The sequence below is a fragment of the Athene noctua genome, chromosome 5 (assembly GCF_965140245.1).
Source record: "Athene noctua chromosome 5, bAthNoc1.hap1.1, whole genome shotgun sequence".
Taxonomy (NCBI): domain Eukaryota; kingdom Metazoa; phylum Chordata; class Aves; order Strigiformes; family Strigidae; genus Athene; species Athene noctua.
Genome location: NC_134041.1, coordinates 45,892,862 through 45,909,389, shown reverse-complemented (window position 1 = coordinate 45,909,389; position 16,528 = coordinate 45,892,862). Strand labels below are relative to the sequence as shown.

The window sequence follows — 16,528 nt, the reverse complement described above, 5'->3', positions numbered from 1 at the left end:
CTTTCCAAACCCTCCTCCCTTCCAGGAGAACCAGGGAAAAAACCTCTGTCTCTTTAAGCGCCGTGAATGAGCGGATTATAATGGCTTTCATACTCCCGCGCAGCCCGGGCAGGCACGCCAAGGCTGCCCCTGCGCCGCGGGGTTACTGCAGGTTAATTGCAGCCGGGGCCTCTTGCCAGAGCCCTGCGGCCGAGGGATATACATGCAGCACAACACGTAATACCGGCAGCGCGGCTCCCCGGGCAGGCACCGCCGCCACCGCGTCAGGCGGGTTCATTAACCTCTCGGCGAGGGGAATTTTCCTCTTGCAAGAGTGAGCGTCCCTGCTCTCCCCACCCCTTTGGCGGCGGGAGGGAAGTGAAAGGCGAAGTGGGAAATCCCTAGGCCGAGTCTGACTTATGGTGTTAGCTTCCCGACTCCCCCACCCAACTGCCTTCTGAACATCCAGTTGTAGCAGGGAATAATGCTGTGGCCGCACGGCACCAGCTTCTCCACGCGGGAGCAGGCAGAGGGGATGCCCTCGTTTGCCAGAGCTTTACCACCTGCAGCACCCGGGCCCCCTGATCCGGCCCTCTTGCTGGCTGGTGCCGCGGGCCCCTTGCAGCCAGCATGCTCAATTCCTCGGCAAAACTGGCCCAGGCCCTGGCTTCCAGCTGCAGCTGCGGCTGCAGGAGAGCCCTTTCGGAGGGAAGGCCAGAGCCAGCACCCTGCAAACGGGAGCGTGGGGGAGTGCAGGGGGGAGGGAGGGAGAAGAGGGTGTTAGGAGGAAGATGCGGGCTCTTCCAGCAGCCGTATTCTCCAGCCCAGGCAATGTGATGTGTGGCTGTCCTGACCTGGGGAAAAAAGTAAACATAATACTCTGCCTCATCAGCTGGTCGCAGAAGTATGCCCCTGGAAGTGACAGAGAGGCGCTGCTTCTTGATAAACCAGTGTGTTTTTATTCCCAGCTATGCCAGCATGGCCCCTCCTGAAACAAGTGAAACAGAGAAGGCAAATCTTCAAACCTCCCAATTATTCAGCCAAGCCTAAAAATAAAGTTAATGATCCCTCTCTCTAGATTTCATGAGAGTAGAATTCAGATCTCGGCCTCTCCCTTTTTGTTAAAGGCTGTTATTAAATCCCCTGCTCAAAATATGTTTTCCTATACTGTCAAGCCCTTCAGCAGCGCCAGCTCAGCATTTTGAGCTTGTTGCCTGGAAGTGATTCACGCATGATTATTCTTCCCTGTTTCCTGTGTAATCTGTGAATTAGGGTTGCAATTCCAACGCACCCCAATTTTGCTTCTCTGAAGATCTCCCACCCACCAGGGAGGGGGAGGGAAGGGTTAACGATCCAGCCGGCTCTGCTGGGGAGGAGAGGGCAGGCAAACAAATGTCTGCTTGTTCAGAGCCAGCCAGGGGAGCAGGGAGGGCTGCGGGCCGGTGCTGCTGGCTGCCGGCACCCAGGTGGAGGGTTTGCTGCATCTTCTCGCTCTGGACAGAACACGCAGGAGATGCCAGTGTGGTCCTGGGGCGGGGGCAGGTTCCAGCTGCAATCCCCTCCCCAGAGCTGGGATGGAGGGGCCACAGTTGCGGGGAGCTCAGCTTACGGAGCCCAGGACCTGAGAGGGTGTCCTAGGGAGTGCAGCGGTCCCGCCGGGACCCCCCAGGGCTGGGCACCAGCTCTGCACCGAACCGCGGCCTCCCACCACAGCGAGAAACCTGCAAGAGGGGCCAGGACCCCAGAAGGCTGCGGAGACCTCCTGGGGAGCAGGGGGGAAGCGAACAAAGTCACAAGAGAGCACGTGGAGGAGATGGCACCACAGCAGCCCTGCGTGCCAGACGGCTGCCGTCTGCTTAACGCCCAGCCAAGGGGCCTCAGCCCCGCCCCAGAGTCCCCTTCCCTGGGGAGCCCGGCGGCCTCCCTGCCCGGCGGGCAGCGCTCCGGTGCCGGCTGCCGTGGCCGGCAGCAGCAGGGCCGTGCCGGCGCGTGTTCCGAGGAGCGGGGTGCCCGCGGCTGTACCCCACCCTAGCGGTGCCCACCCCACCGCAAACTCCCACCTCCCGCGGTGCTGTCCTGCGCGCGGAGCCGAGCCCCGCCGGCTCGGGCTCCGCGGAGCCGCGGGCACAAGAGGCCACGTTTCTGCGATGCCCCTCGCCTGGCTGCAAGGGCGAGCGGGGGACCTGCCACGCACGCCACCCACGGCCATTGGCTGGGCCGCCCGCCACGGCACAGCCGCAACCGGCTGACGGCGCACAAAAAAGGAAAGGAGAAAGAAAAAAAAAAATCCGAACCAAACAGCGGAGTAGGCTGAGGGTTACTGCCGGTCATCCCGGGGCCGCGGCGGAGCGCCGGCCGTGTGCTGACGGCAGCCGGCAGCTCCTGACCCCGGCAGGGCCAATCGCCGCCGCGCCGCGCTTGTCTGATCCGGCCTGGCCCAATCCGCGCCCCGCCGCACCTCCGGCGGGCCCCGCTCGGCAGCGCCGCGGCCCACGCCTCGCCGCGCCTCGCCGGGGCGCAGGCCCACGCTCCCCCCGCCGGCCTGAGGCCGACTCCGCGCCGCCTGCCGAGCCCCGCGGCGGACCGAGGGGCTGCGCCCACCCCGCGCTGCTCGGCCGGGGCTGCCGCGGGGCGGGAGGGCGCAGGACGCCCGGGGAGGCGCGGCCCTTCCCCGGCGCTCCGGCAGCCCCTCGTGAGCATCACCCCGCACGGTCGGCACCCCCGCTGCTGCCCCTGGGAGTACTTTCTCAGAAAGCATCAGACGCCGGAGTCATGTACGGGCACCTCAGCTTCCGTTTAGAAATGAGCTCCTGGTTTAGCTTTAAAAAGGCGGTATAAAAAATCCAGGAGACAAAATTATAATCTGGTATGTGTGTGGGCACAGTCACACCCAAATACATATATGTATATAAACACACATGCAAGTATCAATCATAAAGCAGGATACTTAGATTTGGGAGAGAAGCCTAAAACCCCACCATTCTCCTACATGTGTTATAATGAGCTCATTTTGTGACTCTATATTGAAAGTTGGAATTACATGAAAACAAATCCTCACTTGGAATTCTTAACTTAAAAGGCAACCTTACTTCTTTTTAAACTGCATGGAAAGAGAGAGCACTGTGCAGAACAAATAGTATTTCATAATGGAGACCATAGTGAGGACAGCTGTTACATGACAGTTTGGCTTTGTAACAAACACATCTTCTTGTTTTACATTTTTTTTCAGTTCTCCTGAAATAGCTTTTTACAAAACGCTGGTCTTTAGCACTCAGAAGAAATGCCTATCCTTTTTGAAAATGGCTGTGACCATCTTTATCAGCCAAGCAAAATTGTCATTTTGAGAAAATGGTCATAAATACTTGTCCCTTCATCTACAGAGAAGCTTCAGATTCTCACACCTGTACACAGATATATAAAATGAATGGTTTCTAAGCTAATCAGCCAATTCTGGTGACACCTGCCATGCAATTTTTAATATTCAGAAACAGGAAGATACTTACACAAACATAATACTGCTCCTCTTTCTTGCCTTTCTGAGCTGCCTAATTAAATACTGGTGATCCACATACCATGCCATCTTACCACCTAAAATAGATCTGACCTGACTCTGAATCCCAAAGAAACAATGCTTAGATGCATCATTCTTGGGTGACCACTGGGAAGGGCATCGCTAGAAAACCAAGATAATTAATTTAAAAGCACTGAAAGACTACAGCAGTGACTGAGGTCAGGATGTTTTCCCACCTCAAGCAGGTAACAGGGCATCAGGCTACCCTACACTCACATGCCCACTATCCCCCTTCAGCCAATATTCTTCCAAGATGACATAGACTTCAGGTGCCTCTTTTCACAGGACAAAGATGTCAGGGGCAGGTTTCAACTAACTTCAGCAATTTTAAACTTCTGTATGAAATCCACTCTAGTTAAATAAGCATCCTCTGGAGTCAAGAGAGACAGGGAGGCGGTTCCTGCAGTGACTCACAGCAGCAGTCAGATACCTGTTTTAGAAAAGGATGAATCATCTGCTGGTGGTGCCTCTGTAACTTCTATATACGGACACCTGGATTAGTTGTTGGATGCCTGCCTTTTAGATTTATGAATTTGGTACAATGAGTTCCACACCTGGATTTTAATGAGGAGAGCCATCAACTCCCCAGCAACGACCCACAAAAGCACAGGCTCCGAGTGCTCAGAGCAAGAAACATGTTATCTAAGGCATCTTGGTGGCTTTGGTCTGTGACTCGGCTTCCTAGTTCAGAGCTAAGGAAGTTCAAAATGCTCCAGGAATTACTGAAAACTTGAAACGAAAATTTTAGATGCACTTGACAAAGAGCACTTTTGTTTCCTTTCTTATGCAGGAGGTGATAAACTTCTGGAAATTGTTGCCACAGGATGTCGTGGCAGCAGAGAGCTTCAACAGGTTCACAAAGGGTTTAGACAGACTCACTCAAACAAAGTCCATAACCAGGTCGTATGGACATGGGACATGACATGGGACATGACATGGGGCAGGATGGACCTTTGGTATGAAGCCTTCCTCTGGAAAGCTTCACACCATTGTCAGGCAGGTGGGTCAGGATGAGAAGTAGATGCCAGTAGTTACTCTGCTCTAAATTCTGCTCTCAGGGTGGCCTCTGCTGCAGCATGGGGACACAGAGGGCTGGAATCAGAGCCCTAGGATCCCACCCAGCTTTGGAGGTGACATTCCTGTTCCCCCATGTCATTCCTTCCACATCTTGCAGTTTAGTTCCCCCCAGCTTTGTTTTTAATACTCCAAGCTTCTGAGAAGTCCAGCCATCAAATTATCAAGATGTCTGATGGCACACAATAAATATTGAATCTTTCGGAATGAAGCTCATAATTCAGTTTGCCACTCCTGAGTAACAAGCCCATCTCAAACCCATAAATGAATGAGTATGTTCTTCGGACTAATGACCACATAACATGCTGGGAGTGATGCTGTGGAAGATATTGCAGACACATGGGAATTCTCAGGAAATATCAAGGCTCTTTAGAATTGCTACTAACAGTGCACTAGCTTTATTTTAATATCCATGTGGGATTTATTTTCTGTGGTTTTTCTTTGTCTCTAGTCTCTCTGATTCCAGTTAAGCTGAGTCACGTGCAGGCAGAGCATAAGGGGTTGTATTAGAGGAGCATCAGAAATGGAAATTTTCATTTCACATAAATTATATCACTACTAGCTTTCATTTGGATTCAGAAAGGTGAAAAATCGATGGAAAAACTTCCCAGTCTTTTTGGACTTATCTGAAGACATACAAAAGGCTGTGATCTCCCAGCTGCCTTGCCTGGTTGATTGTTCATGAGGCAGTTCTCTCAGCGTCAAAAGTATTTTCCTTCCTTTCTTTTTGATTTTACTCCTTCCATCATAATACACATAATCAGCACCTTTGCACACAAATGCAGCTGAAGAGTTATTCCAAACAAAAGCTAGAAGCATTTCATTTTGAAAATAACCAAATCAAAACCTTTCAAAATGGCCAGAACATTTTTTTCTCCTCCAAGATGAGATTTCTGGTTTCAGGCAGTGATTCAGTTACGATGACCACATTTTCTGCTGGCAAGATGTCATTGGAATTTAGCTGGTCAGAAGGATGATGCAGTTTTATACCCCTTGGGCTGTGCCAGCCTGGTGTTTGAGTCACTACTAATGCATTTGTTTGGTTCCCACTCTGCTATGGGCTTCTTACATGATACTGGGCAGGTCTCCTAATCCTCCAGGAACTGGCGCAGATGCTGCTTTCCTCCTTCCCACATTTTCTGCTGTGCTCTACAGAGGAGAGACTTCACATTCCACATCTAGCACAGGGAAGCCAGAGTGTGGTTAGGGATGTTATAACCCAAATGGTCATGGTACAAACCTTCTGTCTTATCTGCTCTGCTTAGAGTTCAGGTGTTCCTCTTTCTGTGAGGTTCACCAGGTAGGTCCTCAGGCCATTCCTCAGCCTTTGAGGAAAACCAGAGCAGAATACTATCCTGTGCTTTGCTGCTTGCAGAAACGCTTGCCAGAACCAAACTCCTCTGCAATGAGAGACACTGAAGCACTGAAAGTAAAACACCCTCTCCCAGGAGGTGCATGCACATGTTTTTCTCTTAAGAGAATCAAATCAGTTCTAACTGCACATTCAAATACTTAATGCTTTTGAATGATTGATGGATTGAGGTACACCTCTCCTAATACCTGGTTTGTTCTATGCCTGCATCCTCATCTGGATGTCTCAAGCTAACAGAACAGCACAGACTGATAATAGATGCTTCTGCCATGGGAACTGGACACATTTCATTCTTTAGCAGTGTATTTACTGCCAGCTCCTTCTTCTACCTGAGTGGGCACAGGACATACTGCAAGGATCACTAATTGCCTGACGTGTCTTTGTCAGTAATCAGCTTGACTGAATTTTCTCTGCCCCGCTGAGTTACTTTTGTTCAGCCCCAGTATCATGGTGTGCTGTAACAGATTTCTGTTCAGCTGGATAAACCCTTTCCCTTTTCTGTCTCCTGCCCACCCTGCTCTGCTGCTCAACAGCACAGTCACTGGAGCACAAGTGAACTCAGCTCAGCAAATGCTAAGGACAGTCCCTTTGCCCTTTAGTTGCACAATAAAGATACACCTCCCTTCCATCTGGCCAGTATATACAGATATTTCTAACCCAAATGTTTGCCTGGGCATAGCATATAGTGTCAGTGCCCATGGCCCCTGACCTTCTCTGGTCTCCAAGAGGTAGGGCAGATAGCTTTCCTGGCCTCCTGTCATTAGCTCTAGCACAAAGGGTGGTACCACACACATACTTATAAATGTGCTTGCTGTTCACTGCCATGCTTAAATGCATAGGACTGCTCAAGGCATACAAATAGTATTTATAAGGCCAGGCTGGGATCAGACATTGCATCTTTCACGCAAACCCCACTTCAGCGCCCGTTAGCCTATTAAATTCACTCACTTTCCTTCCATATAAGGCTAGTGGGGAGAAGAGAACCCATTCCTGGTCATGAAAGGGCCCCAGTGTGGCAGTAAAAGAGAGCAGTGCTCACTTAGAAAGTGAGTTACCCTAAAGATAATCCACCCCCTTAAAGATAATTCCTCCCATTCTCAGTGAAAAATACTGAGACACTCTAGATTAGCTGGTGTAGATAAAGCATCTCCCAGTAAAAGCTCAGATTTATAACGACTGAAAAAGTGCCTCCTTCCTCCTGTGTTTGTAAATAGCTTTTCCATGGTGAGAGGACAGGGTTAGGCAGCTTTTCCTGCTGAGGAGATGGGGACACCAATACAAAAATGTTCTTACTGCAAGATAGTGATTACAAGAGTACTGTCTCCGAGAAATGGACAGCAGAGGCTGAGAAATAACCTGGCTGTTGAAGTTCAGCTGTTTGAATTTCCAGCAGGGAAATGGGAGTAGGAGCTAATTCCAGTTAAGAGCATGACAGATAACAAATGGCACAGTTGCCATGGCTGACAGGGTGTCTATCATTATTTGCATAAACGGATTAAAAAAAAAAAGAAGCTGTTTGGCACTGCAACTCTCCAGCAAAGTCCATGCAGACCATGGTCTGTCAATAAGGGCTGCACATGCCTCTGCTTTTCCATGTGACAACTCTGTAATAAACTGAGTAAGAAACTTGGCTTTGTGAAACAACCTGTAGCACTTAAGTCCACAGCTAGTGACTCTTCTTTACTGACCTGTCAGCATGGCCTTTTTATGCTTTCCTGCTGGTTTATACTTTTTATTGTATGAGCCAAAAAACATTATCTGTTTTAAATTTATGATTCTGTGGGAGACTTCTGAATGCTTTTGAAACCTAACAGAAAATGCCAGCAATGTAAAGATGTGCAATGTATGCTAACCTACACACCTGCCGACCTCACCTCCACCATCACAGGTAATAGCTACACGGCTAACCGTCCAGCACAGCAGCACAATCCTCTCAATTTTCCCCACCAAAATGAAGTATTCATTCAGAGTGTTTCTCTATTCTGGTTCTTTCTGAAAAGCTGTCTCTTCCCGTTTCCTTGGTTACACTAGTCAGATCCCCCTGTGCCTCCTGATTCCCCTGCAGCTGACCATGACATGGGTCAGAGCATGGGGCTGATGGCAGATAAGACCAACTGGGTCCTCTCTCCCCACTGGCTGCTGCAGTTGCACTGAAAGCCAGCCCTCCTGGTAAAATGGGGAACAAAGACCTGAGGGATCCTGCAGTAGGGAAGGGCCTATGTAATTGGTCATCAGGGGCCCACAGACTTCTCTGTTACAGTGTCCCTTCACCCAACCCTTATTTGGGTTGCTCAGGGCAGGACCCTCTTTGGTAGGAAGAGTTTCAGAGCACTCACCTCTTTCCTCCACTGTGGACACCCAAGATGATAAACACTCCTTTCTCCAGGCTTGCCAGCTACACACCAACTATAGCCCAGACTTCTTTGGAGATCCTTGCTGTGCAGCCAGTAAAGGTGTTTCCTCTTTGAGCAGCAGGAGACCAAGACTTACGTGTCTGGGCGAAACCAGGGAAAGCCAACCAAGACCACTGGTGAAGCTGCCAGACTGAGCCAGTGCTGCTCACAAAGGAGCCAGACTAATTGAGACCTGCTGAAAGAGTAGACTATCTCATTAACCGCATGTATAGGAAAGCCCCAAGCGAACCTATTCACGAGTAAGCAGCGCAGCATGCCATATGGCTAAGATCCCAGAGAGCTCTCTCCTGGTTTGGAAGCTTTGGCTATCCCGCTCTGCCACGTTCCCATATACGGCAGAGGTGTAATTTGCTAGCTGTGGGGTCCCACACAGTTACAGTCCTCCTCTTAACCGTTCTAGAGTCTGCCAGAAACTGTTCTTCACCAGCAGTCAGGCCTGGCATTACAACGCAGCTATCAGAGGAGGCCGTTGCTCCATATATGAGACAGTTGGATCACCAGAGGAAATACCTCTGCATGTCCAGATGCAATTCTGTAAAGTGTTAGAAGGAATGTCCTGAAGGCAGAAATGCTGAGACAGGACAAAACTCCATGGATACTATTAAAAATCAGGAACCAGAATTAGTCTACCTGAACTTGTTACATGTTCATATATCTCTAAAGAGTATAACTGAATAGTTTTGGTCAAAAGGGGAGACAGGAAGATTGGTCATACAGTTGGTATGCCCAAACACATGCTTTAAAATAGGAAGGGAATTACACCTCCATGGATGGAGAGATCAGGGAACAGCAGAGAAGGGGAATACCCCAAACAGTCTGCAAAACACAAAGGAGAGCTCTGACAGGGAGCCTTTCTTTGTGTCACATATTGGCTCTGGGACCACTTGGAGTAGATAAATATTGACTCCATCCATGTAAAGATGATGATGTCAGTGTGCCCAAGTACTGATCCATCCAGCTATTCCCTATGAGTTCGAGCCCACCTCATGGCACAATATCACATACTCTGCCAAGGACGCATATCTTCCACCATCCCAGTAAAGTGCTACCTCTTGGTATCATAAAAGCCACCTTTGTACAAGTGTGTGTGTTTAAGTTCTGTATGTTTCTATAGATTCAGATGGAGAAATAGTTACCAGAAAACATCACAGGCCAAAGACAAGAAAGATATATGCTAAGAAGATATTATGTGAAAGTTTCCAAAGGACTGATAAACTTTGGAGACAAGTAATCCTGATGAATTTGCAAGAACTGATAAACTTAGGCCACCAGAGTCTAATACTGTACAAGGTTGCCAGCACACATTAGCATCTACAACAGGTTGTATAACTTGGATCACACCCAGGAGGGCAGTGGCTGCTATATGCAGGTGAAGAACAGAGTTATGTATACAGCTGCTGAAACAAAGTGCCCTCTGAAGGAATTTCTAAAGACCTACCTAGAAGCCAGTGATGCGTCATGATGACCTTCTGCTTCTGAGTGTGCACATTGGGGTTGGTCTCCCAACGGTTGCTCCAGCTAATACGTGAACATAAATGAGTGGTGTGTTGTGAATAGTCACCTGCTATTACTAGTAACACCTTGATTCTATTAACAACAGCAGCTAATGAATAAAAGATATTTTAATAAGTAGCGGTTGTAATCTGTATTTCTCCCTAACACTATCCCCTAATAAAGTAAAAGGAATTTACACCACCTGTTTGGGAGAAACATGTTATAGACAGTGTGGCACTCATACCTCTTCATGGTGGAACCTGCAGACCCAGCTAGGACAGACAGTGTTAGCACAGGACAACCTTTTTGACCAAACAAGCCACTAGCCATGAAATTTGTTTGTTGAAATCTCAGTGAAATCCTTGCCACTGCTTGCCAGAGGGAATTGGTGGCTGTGGGGAATATCTTCTTCCTCCTAAGTGTGCTATAGGAAGTTCAGCCAAATCCAGCCCTGTGGACGGACTTGACAGGAACCACGTGCCTGTTTGTAAGGGCAAGATCTGTTCAAAGGGAGAAGGTCCCACATAAGAGCCAGCTAACCGCTGTCTGCTCCATCACCCACACATTGTCTTCTCTGCTGCTTCAGTGCATGGCTGGGAACCATGAACTGGCAGACCCAACTCTGCCACATAATCACTCTGCAGACATGGGTTGTTGCTTGAGTCTGCTATTTTCCTAAAGCATCTCTGTAGGTGATGCCTCATGGCTGCCACTGATGTCCAGCAAAACTATGCAGACTCAACACTTCTAATGCAGAAAACCAACCAGTGTTGCAAGTCACACTACTGCAAAAAAATGAGTCCCACAGCTTTTATCTTGTAAGCCTCCCCCACAATCTGCCTCTAGGTAACCTGCGCTCCCATCTTGCCAGGGCTGTCAAGTCTGTACCTCCACTTAGGAACAGACAGATTTCTCCATCTATAAAAAGAACGTGAGGTTGTTTGAATAACTATTGCAACAAAACTAGCTTTATTGAGTCAGACCAAAAGTATGCTCTGACTAACCACAGCCAGCAGCAGATGCTTAGAGGCCTGTAGAAGAACAGTCAGATTATATCTGGACCTTTATTTTTAATAACTACCAACAGCCTCATCCTCTGAGAAGAACTCCTTCCATGTAAATGCTGAAAGGATTGAGCCAGATCACAGAGTCTTGCAGCTTCTACCCTAGAGAGAGTTTATAACCCAAGACACAAAACCCCCATATAGATGCACACAGAGCTGCCTTGCAAGAGGCAGCCCAAGGCATTCATGGCAAAGCTGAGAATCAAATGCAGCCTCTTGACACCAGGTTATATTTTCAAAGCCATCTGTCCAAAACATGATGGAAATCATTAAACTAAAGAAACAAAGGCTTTGACAGGTGCAACTTCCTTCCAGATTTTCTGGTGGTGTGCCAGCCTTGATCACTGAAATTTCACATGCACGCCTGACCTCTGCAAGTGCATGAACATGGTGCTAACACACGCCTAACTGAAATGCCACTCAAGCAAAACTTTCTGCTTGATGAGCATATTTCCTGTTGTCTCCAGTAACTTCTTCAATCTCAGCAGCATCGTGATTTATTAAGACATGGAGCAGAGTTTTTCCAGTGTATTTTTCCCCCCTTGCCATTGTCATCACTGATGAGGTGCTGGCTTTTGAGAGCTTTCTGGGTTCAGGCAGCTGGAGCTGGCACCCCTGGTGAGCTGTGGTCAGCAAACATTTGCAATCAGCAGCTGATTTGCCGCTGTCACCTGCCTGCTCAGGCAGACAACGAAGTGCTTTGCTTTGTGCCCAGCATCTCAGAGAGCAAAAGCAGGTCTCCCAGCCTGTGGGACCTCCTGACCCCATGCATCACCTACAGCCATTGGATTTGTTTAATGCCCAAGGAAAAGAAGCTAAATTGGATGTGATCGAAGAACAGAGGAAAAGTGAGCTGGCTCAGCTCTGCTTTAATGATATTAGTCATGAATTTTTTACTCACTCAAAGTCCTCAAAGCTTGCTTTCCTTTTTTCCCTCTTACCTCTTTCATCTGTGTGCAACACAGGTGATGTCAGTCTTGCTGAGACAGTCCTGAAAACATGGCTTAGCTTTGACACTTCACCTCTGCCTCAGACTTCAAGGAAGGCCTGTGGGATGTCAGCAGCTCTAAATCTATAGGGTCTTCTTTCCAAACCCGTCTACCAGTGCCAAAACATTGTCAAATCCCCATACTTCAAGCAGAAGCATTCCTACTTCAGAAAGCAACATGCTTTTCCCTCTACCTCCCCCTGTGCATCAGCAAGCAGGGTAGCTGATGGTATGGCTCCAGTGCCCTTTAAAGCTTCCAAACTGCTGCTGCCAGCAGCTGAAGCAGATGCCACCTCTGTCTGGCAGAGTGGCATTTAGAAAGCCATAGGGTATCAAGTGAGAGTTCTCCAAGGCTGTATCACCACTCACTTGCCAGAGAGGAGCCAGCAAGAACATTAAGATTAAATCTCATCACTTCAGGAGTTAAATTAATTACAGTGCAGATAGAGTGGGTGAGGGAACCTGTATGAAGTAATTAAGCAATACACCTACTCAAGTTAAACCCCAGTGACATCCACTCCCTCTCCTCAGAGAAGTGTCTCTGCTCTGGGACTATATGCGACAAGGTGAACATACCAGCTCCTCCACCAACAGGTAGAAATTCCAAACTCCCCTTTCTCTCTGTCACTCTCATGAGGATAAAAATGATTTGTTTCACCTGATGCATTAAACATGAACTGGACTCAAGAAGCTTGGATGTTCATTCCTAGTCTGCCACTGAATGGCTGAGCAGCCTTGGCCATGCCCTCTTGTTCCTTCTTCACAAGGACTAATCCCCCTCACTGAGCCTTATGCAACACATCTCTGCTGCAGCTTATGTGATACTGCTGCACCCATTAAAGGAATAATTGGACCTGACCTAGATGGCCAGAGGCTTGGAAAATCAGTTGGTTTTGAACCGTCCCAAGGCCTATTTGATTCTGCATTCTCACCTAAGATCTTTTTGCAGATGGAGGAAAAGAGTCAATTTAAATCAAAATGCTTTTAAAAATTTGACATCATTAAGTAATATAAAAGTTTGCAATGAGTTTATTTGCATAGTGATAAAACAGTAGAGGATATAGCCACTGGAAACCCTTCAGCTAGGATATCTGCTTTTCAGATACCAGAGGAGATATGATAGCTGTTCAGATCCGGTAAGATTCCCTATGGACACTAAAGATCAAACACTTGTCATTTTCCCCTCAGACAAGACATCCTGCCAACCACCGCAGGAACATGGTCACACTAACAAAAAAAAAAAGTGCCAGGTTTTTTGTTTGTCTGCAAGCACGAGAGAGTTGGTGAATCTTTGGCTGACCACAGAAACCCAAGAACAGTAAACTTCATGGGTGATAAGACTGATGCCAGGGAATGAGGAAACCAGCTGATTGATGCACACCCCACATGCTTTGACATGGGAGGAGCAAGGGGTTACTTAAGTGAAATGACCTGATCAGGCACTGCCAGCACACAAACACTCATTTAGGCTGAAATCACCCAACCAAGAGGGCAGCCCAGGGACAGACCTCATCAAAGGGTGGCTTCAGCTCCTCACATGAAACTTCCTGAGCTCTGCCCCTCCACCCCAGTATCTGCAAGGTCATCAGCTGAGAAATATTCCTGTTTTTTTCAGAGAGAATACTGCAGACTACCTGCTCTGGCATAGGAAGAGCCTACAGATCGACTATTATGTTGTTCAGAAACCCGAGAAATGAAGCTCTCCTATGCTCCTGGAAGAGAGCACAAAGACACTTAAAATAGCAGCTACTTCCCCAGAACAAATCCATAAGCTTCTAGACCCTGATGATATCCCAGCAACAAATAGAAATGCCACATCAGATATCAGACTGCCACATCATTATAAGAGAGACTTTCACAGGCCCTCATCGCATGTAAGGCCACAAGCAAAGGCACTGCTTTCCTCAAGGGGAGGGGACTCTAAATTATCAGCACACATGCTCTGGTGCTTCAGGCTCCCAATGTTAGACCCTAAAAGCTTCTTTTTCACACTACCCAGAGTATACCTAATCCCAGCAAAGAGATAGAAACAAGGGAGAAGTGCAAAAGATAACTCCCCACTCAACAAAGTATTCTTTCCTTCTGAGAGCAGACCATGTATTATTTTGCTCCCCTTCCCCTACACTGTACCAGTTGTAATAGATAGTTTCTAAACACATCTGCTTCCCCCTTTCTCTAGCAGTTGCTATACTAGCCTTAAACAACAAGCAGAATTTCTGAGGCTTAATCTCTAAACCTGCACTAGAGGTTTGCTTCAGCCTATCATTTCCCTAGCACATAGTATCAGCAATATCCTACATACTCTCATCCCCTAAATAACCTTCAGAAGCTTTTGTCCCAGCAGTCTCTGTTTATAGGAAGGCCCCACTGTTCAGCTGCCCAATATCCTCCACCAATCCCCTCACCTGGAAGCCAAGCTCAGCCTGGCTCCCCATAAGGGGTCAGTCCACTTTTCCTCAGCAGAGAAATTGCAAGCTTGTGCTAATTTCAGTACAAACTCCAGAGTGCATAGGCTGAACATCTAACTATGCCAGAAATAAATTTGATAACCTATTTGCGTGAACCATCTTAGCCTTGCACAGAGGACATTCAGCCTAAGGTTTACATATGCCGAAGGTGATTTTGGAAGTCCTACCAAAGATACTGTGAAGCACCCAGTTTTTAGAGGGCAGGGACTCTATTTTTTTTTTTCTGGAAATCAGGATTAGAGAAGGTTTTATGACGGGAGTCTTTTTCCTTAGATATTTCTGAGTTCTGCTCTTGGAAACTCACTAGTAATCAGAAGTTCCTTGGGAATACTGGCTTTTAAGATAACCCAGCAAAGAACAGCTCCAAATTACTATTTAGCCGATGCTACAAACAACATATTTGGGGCCACCTTCTCCCTGTTTTTATAGGGTTTAGCATATTTTGAATGCATGTGCTTTGACTCAGCTCAGATGAAGCCGCAGCAGTGTCTACTGGTGGTCCACACCAGAAGAGTCACTCAGCTTTCTTTGAGAGGTGTCACATGTAGGACACACTGGGGCTGAGGTCCTGAGAGGACATGGCAGTAGGCACTGTTCCTGTTTGTTGGGATATTGAGGGCAGAAGTCTCAGAGGACTGAGTGATTTTACTGGAGGTCCTACATGTGACATGTAGGGCATTTGCTCCTACAGTGCATGGAGAAGATGGTGGACGTGGAGGAATGCTGCTAAATTCTCCTCTACTACATCATTAATGCAATTGCTTTGGGCAAGAAGGGGAAGAGATCCTCAGTTTGAAAATGCTGACAGAGTCCTGATATCCAGATCCTTCCTCCAAGAGGACACTTTGCTATTGGAGTCAACTTAGCAAACAAGAAGCCATTTGATTAGTCAGTTGTTTTCTGGGCCAGAAATGATTGCAAACTCTCTTTGGCCAGACATTTGATAGAGTGCCACATTATATATTTATTAAGGGAATGAAGAAATCCTAACTGGATAAAAATAGCAAGGCTTGGATTAGAAACTGACTGGCAGATGAGGAACAGAAGTCCACTGTTGCTTCAGCGTTGCCTACTGTCACCAGAAACATCCTGCACAGTGTTGATGTGGATCTGCTAAGCTGGGGCAGAGGGAGACAGGCAAGACGTTAAGACTGGCCTGAGGAAGCACAGTGGAAAACAGCACCAGGTCTTTCGGATGACTGACTGATGTGTTGATCAAGAGAGGCAGTAAGCCAATGAAATAGGTTCTCTCTGGTAGATACTGCACACAGATCTGCTCCTTGCAGCCCAGCAAAGCTGAAAGACATACCACTGGAGGTGAGGTGCACAGTGGCGTCTGCTATTCTGACATGCAAGATGGGAAGTACACTCAGTGACAGGTGGTGCAGTATTAGTGGTCCTCACATTATTTATGGAAAAAGGATGAAAACTCCTTTTAAAATGTCCTTCATCAGGCTTCTTTTAGTCAAAAGGGAGTTTCACTTATGAACTGGTATCTCCTACCTGTGGTGTTTCTAGTGGGTGTTTAAAAATGGAAAAGGGACTGGAGGATCCAGTCTCCTCAAACCTTTTGGTTTTGCTCCCTCTTCAGACAGGTCAAGGGTATCACTTTGCAATGAAGGTACCAGTTTATTCTCCAGTGCCAGTGTGCTATTAGCTCAGCTCTTTAAGGAGTTGCTCTCTGCAGAGAACCACTACAATTGCTACAAAATCGCACTTTGGGATCCAAGACCAGGAGTTGACTTCTTTTTCTCACACAGAAGAAAGCTTCTAGCAGGCAGTGGAGACAGTGTCCACATCATGCCTGAGGTTCAGTATTGCCACTTGGAGGGCAGTCACCTCCACTCACAACCCAGATGTTACATCTTCAGTCACTCCAAACCCAGAAAGTGGTTTTATATACACACACTTCCTTCTGTCACTTCTTATCACACATGTGATCTGGAGTCAATATGACCAAAGGAAAATGAATTCATATAAAGACTTTGATGCTTCTGTTAAGATAATGAGTGAAGTCTGCCATCAAGATCAAGGTCTCCACTGTGTTGGGTGCTGTACAAACGCACACTGGGAGATACCCACTGTCTCCAAAGTCTTACAGTCT

At 47.7% G+C, this 16,528-nt stretch overlaps 1 protein-coding gene across 2 annotated transcripts in view; it reads right to left on the bottom strand.

Annotated features, from left to right (window-relative positions):
- Positions 1-36: 36 nt before the first annotated feature.
- Positions 37-16,528, bottom strand: part of SEC31B (SEC31 homolog B, COPII coat complex component) — an 81,663-nt gene continuing 65,171 nt past the window's right edge. For both annotated transcript variants that reach the window (XM_074907335.1, XM_074907336.1), the window contains exon 26: positions 37-833. In XM_074907335.1, coding sequence (XP_074763436.1) covers positions 405-833 — 429 coding nt within the window. In that variant the 3' untranslated portion in view covers positions 37-404. The remainder of the gene's footprint in view (positions 834-16,528) is intronic.